We start from the raw sequence: 7596 nt of genomic DNA on the forward strand, positions 1-7596 counted from the left end.
CGGACAAGGGAGTCACGGAGAGAGTTGTCCCTCCGGAAAGCAGATAAGGGTGGGGAGAGAAAGATGTCTTTGGTGGTGGGGTCGGATTGCAGATGGCAGAAGTGTCGGAGGATGATGCGTTGGATCCGGAGGTTGGTGGGGTGGTACGTGAGGACGAGGGGGATTCTTTTTTGGTTCTTATTGCGTGGACGGGGTGTGAGGAGATGTGGGAGACACGGTTGAGGGCGTTCTCGACCACCGAGGAGGGGAAGTTACGGTCCTTGAAAAACGAGGACAACTGAGATGTACGGGAGTGGAATGCCTCATCCTGGGAGCAGATGCGGCGGAGGCGAAGGAATTGGGAATGGGGGTAGCATTTTTGCAGGAAGGTGGGTGGGAGGAGGAGTATTCTAGGTAGCTGTGGGAGTCGGTGGGCTTGAAATGAATATCGGTTTCTAGGTGGTTGCCCGATATGGAGACAGAGAGGTCCAGGAAGGGGAGAGAGGTGTTAGAGATGGTCCAGGTAAACTTAAGGTTGGGGTGGAAGGTGTTAGTGAAGTGTATGAACTGTTCGAGCTCCTCGTGGGAGCACGAGGCGGCACCGATACAGTCATCAATGTAACGGAGGAAGAAGTGGGGTTTAGGGCCAGTGTAGGTACGGAAGAGGGATTGTTCCACGTAACCTACAAAGAGGCAGGCGTAGCTTGGGCCCATGCGGGTACCGATGGCTACCCCCTTTGTCTGTAGGAAGTGGGAGGAATTGAAAGAGAAGTTGTTGAGTGTGAGGACGAGTTCGGCTAAGTGGATGAGGGTATCAGTGGAGGGGGATTGGTCGGGCCTGCGGGACAGGAAGAAGCAGAGGGCCTTAAGGCCATCTGCATGGGGAATGCAGGTGTAGAGGGACTGGACGTCCATGGTAAAGATGAGGTGTTGGGGACCGGGGAATTGGAAGTTCTGGAGGAGGTGGAGGGCTTGGGTGGTGTCACGGACATAGGTAGGGAGTTCCCCCCTACATTGATGTGGTTTCAAAGGAATGTGTGGCTTTGATAGCTTGCAATTACTTCAGGGCACAGCACAGAGAGAAAGATCCTGAGTAAATTGGGCCTATGCTCTCTAGGAGTTCAGAGGAACTTTAATCCTCAACGAGGGTTGTGAAGAAGCATGACAGGATGACAGTGAGAAACTGTTACCGCCTGGCTAGGGAGATCTAAAACACAGAGACACAGTCTTAAGATAGATTGTCAATCCATTCAGACTCAGCCAAGGGAATAAATCTTCACTCAAGGTATTGTAAATGTTTGGAACTCTCCACCCAGAGAATTATGGAGGCTCCATCATCTGATAGATTTAAGGCTGGTACAGACAGTTTTGGCAAATTGAGAGAAATGGGGAGTGGAGTGAAGGTCAAGATCAGCCAGGATCAATCTGAGACATGGAGCATGTTCAATGGTTTCAATAATGCTGTTGCTGTTTGTTTAATTGATAAGGACCACATTTGCACACTGTGTCACTTCTATCTTCACGTAATAAAAACAATCAATAAAGGTCAAACATTGCAAATCCTGGAAATCTACGACAAACATGGCGAATGCTGGAGAAACTCAGCAGGTCTGGCAGCATCTGTGGAGAGAGAAACAGAGTTAAGTCTTTGAATTCAGTGACCCTCTTTCAAAACTCTGTATTTATGACTGTGATTTGGAATGATTACGAAGAAGAGTCATACTGGACTCAAAACGTTAACTCCACTTCTCTCTCCACAGATACTACCAGACCTTTTGTTTTATTCATTCATGGGATGATTGCATCACTGGATAGGTCATCCCTAACTGCCCAGATGGCAATACATTACTATGGACCTGGAGTCACATGTAGGCCAGATCAGGCAAGGATGGCAGTTTCCTTCTTTAAAGGTCATTAAGGATATTCCAACAATTGACAGTGTTTTCCTGATCATCATTAGATTCTTAATTCCAGATTTTTATTGAATTCAAATTCTGCCAAGGCAGGATGTGAACCTGGATAACCTGGATCTCTGGATTAAATAGTCAAGCAATAATACCATTAGACCATCCCCTCACCTTGCTGAGTTTATTTCACGTTTTTTCTGACGTTGCTGATGCTTCTTTTGCCAATCACCTTAGATTGTTGTCCCCTGGTTCTCAATCCTACCAATGCAAACAGTTTTGCCCTCGCTACTCTGTCCAGGTGCCTCATGATTTTAAAGAGCTCAATCAATTCTCTCAACCTTCTCTTAGAAAAACAGTCCCAGCTTCCCCAATCTATTCATGTGTCGGAAGTTCCTCATCCCGGGAATCATTCTTACCAGTCTCCTTCTCAAAAAAACATCTGATATGTCTAGTTCTAGTATGTTATTTAGCATATGCTAATCTCCATTATTGCACAGTAAATAGCTAATTACGGTGAAGTTTTCTCAAACACAGCAACCACCAAGTTGGATGCGCTGAATTTTTTACCTTCAGTTAAAATTTTACAAGCAGTAAAATGAATGAATGGATCAGACCTATATACTCTCATTTGAAGCTGAAATATTATAAACAAACTTTCAAATGTTATTTGAAGAAGCTAGGCTTTTTCCATCTTAAAGAAGTCTGATATGTGACAATCGTAAGATTAGCTTTTCAGGGCTGGTGACACTGTGCTACAGGAATTGTGAACTTGGTACCCAGTTAAAACTCACAAGAAAGAATTTATTTTGCATAGGGGTTTGTGGGAAGAATAATGGCATAAAAGCAGAACTTTTCATCATTTCAGTGATTTCTAACCGACTGCAGACTGAAAGACTCGGAGCAGTGCCTCTGCCTGAAGAAACCATGAAAATACAGGCAGTATCTTCTGGATTTGTGTTTAATTGCACCAGTGTAGATGCCAAAATTCACTGTCAGTTTCAGACGAGTTTTGACAATGTCAGCTGTCAGTTTCCCAATCATTACTACTACAAAACCAGGCCAAAGTTTCTGAACTGTTGTACAAGCTAAAAGGAAACATTTGTGAGAGGGAAGATCTCTTGTTGTAAAGAAGAACACCATTCATTATTTAATATAATGCACCAAAATTGTTGATGATCTCTCCTAATTGGAAGAATAATGCAAATGTGGACAATTTTATTAAGGCACAAGTGACCTGTCAGCTGGTCATGGAAATGAATCCGGCTCATTTCTGAGGGGCTTCGGAGAATTAGTTTGTGATGAGATCTGTCCTGATTGTGATTAGTATTGTGTTCAATGCTTGGTATTGAACCTAAGCAATCCATAATGTTCTTAATTTCACGATGAGGTTCACCATGACTAATCCGTGTATAATTTCGGATGTCTCGTTCATTTGGATTGAATGCAAATTTTGATTAATCAGTATAGATTAAAAGAGAACCCAGAGGGAAAATCCAGTTTCAAAAAAGCTTCAAAACAATGTACTGACAGTATCACTCCTCTATTTTGAAGTATACAATTCAAGATAAATTGGACCAGTATGTCTCATATACCAGTTTTACTGTGATTTTTCCCTCTGGAAAGCCAGTTACTTAAAGATCCATTAGCTGTGCTGTTCCCTGTTATACCTGGGTTTGTTTGAGTCTGTAATGCAAAAATCCCCTAAGTCCAGAATACATCCAACAAATGTAACTGACTTTGCTATGCTAAACTAAACAGGGGCAAAGAACAAAAACAAAGTTGCTAGAAAAGCTCACCAGGTCTTGCAGCAACTGTGAAGGAGAAAACAGAGTTAACGTTTCGGGTTCTGAGTTCTGAGGAAGGGTCACCAGACCCAAACCATTAACTCTGTTTTCTCCTTCACAGATGCTGCCAGACCTGCTGAGCTTTTCCAGCAACTTTGTTTTTGTTCCTGATTTCCAGCATCCGCAGTTCTTTTGGTATTTTTTTTAACAGGGGCAAGGTACTGTTCCATACTGAATGCCTCCTCTACACTTCAGAAATGTTTCTGTAATATCAAAGCTGGAGCCTTCTATACTTTGAAAGGTTTTGAATGATTGGATCTGTTCTGGATCACAATGATACTTGCTGCATTGGTGCATTCACCCACCGACAGAATTTTCAACAAGACGGCTGAGGTTTCCCAGTCCAATTGGAGCAGTGGGTGGGTACAGAAGGCAAGGGTTTGACCCATCAGGCTGACCAACAGTTCTGAAATGGGATAAAGGACATTTCAACTGAGGTACAGAGGGTGTGTGCATGTGTTTGTGTGCACGTGAGTGTACACGTGTGTGTGGGTGTGTGTGTGTGTGTGTGTGTGTGTGTGTGCGCGCGCACATGTGTGTGTACGTGTGCGCGTGCGCACATGTGTGTGTACGTGTGCGCGCGCATGTGTGTGCGCACATGTGTGCGCGCGTGTGCATGTGTGTGTGAGTGTGCATATGTGTGTGTGTGCATGTGGGTGTGTGTGCGTATGTGTGTGTGCATGTGTGTGCATGTGTGTGTGTGCGTGCATGTGTGTGTGTGCATGTGTATGTGTGTGTATGCTTGCGTGTGTGTGTGTATGTGTGTGTGCATGCATGTGTGTGTGTGTATGTGTGTGTGCATGTGTGTGCGTGCATGTGTGTATGTGTGTGTGCGCGTGCGCGCGCGCATGTGCACCCTGGTGACTATCTGATTTACTCCACAATCCTGCCTACCTCTGACAACCTCATGGGGTCATGGGTTCAAATCTTGCCAAGGGCAGCCATTGGAATTTAATTTCACAGCTGGTCTCTGTAATAGTGACCATGAAACTATCATTGATTGTCATAAAAATCCATCTGATTCATCAAAGCTCCTTTAGAAATCTGCTGTCCTTACATGGTCTTGTTTATATGTGACTCCAGACCCATGGCAAGGTGGTTGACCCTTTGCTGCCCTCTGACATGGCATTGACAAGCTCCTCAGTTCAAGGGCAGTTAAGAAATGGACAATAAATGTTGCCAATGGTGCTCACACACTATAATCCCTAAATATGCAGAATAATTGGGCAGCCATTGCTCGGTCAATTGGCAAACTTACTGGAGTAACAGCCATTCAAAAGAGATGGCTTCTCAACCAGGGGATCACCTCACACAGCATCTCAGTGATGTACTTTTTTCCAGCAGATCCTGATGCGATGGAAAGTCTCTGATATGGGAAGATAGCAGCCTTGCCACTTCTTTTATTTGCAAGTTCAAACTGATCTCATCCCTGCACTCCCACCGTAGAGAGCCCTCCTCTGAGTTTCTGGGAGTACTGACAGTGCAGGGGGCTGTGTGACCCTTCAGAAGATGCCATTGCTGTGGTACAGAGTAGATTGGACAAAGCCATTCTTGCTGGCAGCAAGATTGCAAACAGGAGAGCAAAGGGGAAGCGATAACCCAGTGGTATTATCATTAAACTATTAATCCAAAGACCCAGGTAATGTTCTGGGGACCCGGGTACAAATCCCGCCAGGGCAGATGGTGGAATTTGAATTCACTATAAAATCTGGAATTAAGAGTCTAATGATGACCATGAAACAACTATCAATTGTTGGAAAAACCCACCTGATTGACTAATGTCCTTTAGGGGAGGAAACTGCCATCCTTACCTGGTCTGGCCTACATGTGAACACAGACCCACAGCATTGTGTTTGACACTTGACTGCCCTCTGAGCAAATAAATGCTGGCCTAACCAGCGAGGCCCACATCCTGAAATGAATTAACAGTAATATTTGAAATAATTGCCCACAGAAGCCATGAAGACTGACAAGGAACGATAAAGAATGGGGAGCTCAGATCTAGAGTGTGCTGTGTTCAGTGATGCTGGTGGTCGGTTTAGCTCAGTTGGTTGGATGGTTGGTTTGTGAAACCAACAGCGTGGTTTCCATTCCCGCACCAACTGAGGTTTCCATGAAGGACTGTCCTTCTCAACCTTGTCCCTCACTTGAGGTGTGGTGACCCTCAGGTCTCTCACCAATGAGAGAACAGAGTTGGAAGTTGTACGATACCAGGTTATAGTCCATCAGGTTTATTTGAAATTACAAGCTTTCATCAGGCGGCACGGTGTCTCAGTGGTTAGCACTGCAGCCTCACAGCGCCAGGGACCCAGGTTCGATTCCAGCCTCGGGTGACTATCTGTGTGGAGTTTGCACATTCTCCCCGTGTCTGCGTGGGTTTCCTCCGGGTGCTCCGGTTTCCTCCCACAGTCCAAAGATGCACAGGCTAGGTGGATAGGCCATGCTAAATTGCCCGTAGTGTTCAGGGGTGAGTGGGTTATAGGGGGATGGGTCTAGGTGGGATGCTGCAAGGGTCGGTGTGGACTTGTTGGGCTGAAGGGCCTGTTTCCACACTGTAGGGATTCTATAATCAATTCTATAAAAGGTGCAGTGAGACAGAAGAGCACATGGACGCAGAGTTTATAGGCAGAGAGCTCAAAAGATCATACAACTGGTGTGAGTGGATAATAAGTCTCTGCAGGTGACCAAAATGGTGAGTAAAGTGTCAACAGCTGAATAACCAGCAAAGGGATGACCTATAATCCAATTAAATGAGGCAGAGAGATAATATTAAAAATATGGTGATGCTGGAGACAAACTAAATGTCTGAAATAACATGGTAGGTATATGAGTCACATGCTGAAGGTCGAACCAAAGTAATAAGTAATTCAAAACTATACAAACTAATTAAGGTTGAGAGATCATCACCTAATGCCTGGTGAGACTATGGCAACTTGAGTTAAATTCCGCGATGGAGGCATTCAAGACGGAGTGGGATTGTTACCCGAAAGGAAGAATGTGCTGGGTCACGGGGACTAGGTGGGAGAAGGGCACTAGGTAAATGGCTCATTTGGTGACCCTGCATAGACACGAAGGGCCAAGTGGCGTCATCCTGCCATGTAAGCATTCAGTTGTTCTGTTGAAATAGGCACCAATCGATTCTCTAAACACCATAAGCCTTCCTCTTGCTGCAGGAGGGATTGTTGGTATGGCTGCAAACTGAGCTCCGGGTTAAAAACAGGAGGCAGCTAACATTGAACTAACGTGATTGGAAAAAGGCCTCAGACCAGGCAGCCCCTTTCAGATCCTAAACAGGACAGGGCAAATAACCTGCTTCTTTTCTTTGCAGGCATCCCCTGCTGCTCTCGCAAAGAGTGTCCTTGCTGAGGTCCCGAATCAAGTGGTGGACTATTACAACGGAAAAGGAATTCCGCCAAAATGTCTGTCGGACTATGAGTCTTCCCGAACGCTTGCACCATAATATTTTAATGACTTTTCGCCTAGTACAAACGATGATGCATAGCACGTCTAAGTGACTTTTAAAATGAATGAGAGAAAATATTTTGCATGTGTAGCCACATGGCCTGCATTCTCCTAAAGCTGTTGTACTGTTGACAAATTTTTACAAGATGGACTACTTTGCATATCAGCATGTCGCCTTGAAATGTATCAGTGTCTGTTTTTTTATACAGGTTTATTGGGATTTTACTAAATTTCTTAATATTCTTACACTGTAAAGCATTTTGGAACATTTATTGAAAGTTGATAGTGAGCAGCAATGGCTCCATCTGTTACTAATGATGGATTTTTCAGATGCATGCACTGTATTTTGCATGTCTATAATAAAATGACACTTTTTTTCCAATTTTTTGTCCCCTTCTCTGTGG

The 7596-nt window shown here is 44.6% G+C and overlaps 1 protein-coding gene across 1 annotated transcript in view; it reads left to right on the forward strand.

Moving 5' to 3' along the window:
- Positions 1-7190, forward strand: part of LOC109938024 (copine-4-like) — a 162219-nt gene extending 155029 nt beyond the window's left edge. Inside the window, exons 12-13 of the mRNA XM_048609230.1 lie at positions 2752-2903; positions 7059-7190. Coding sequence (XP_048465187.1) covers positions 2752-2903; positions 7059-7190 — 284 coding nt within the window. The remainder of the gene's footprint in view (positions 1-2751; positions 2904-7058) is intronic.
- The last annotated feature ends 406 nt before the right edge of the window (positions 7191-7596 follow it).

The sequence above is a fragment of the Rhincodon typus genome, chromosome 2 (assembly GCF_021869965.1).
Source record: "Rhincodon typus isolate 14 chromosome 2, sRhiTyp1.1, whole genome shotgun sequence".
NCBI classification, from domain to species: domain Eukaryota; kingdom Metazoa; phylum Chordata; class Chondrichthyes; order Orectolobiformes; family Rhincodontidae; genus Rhincodon; species Rhincodon typus.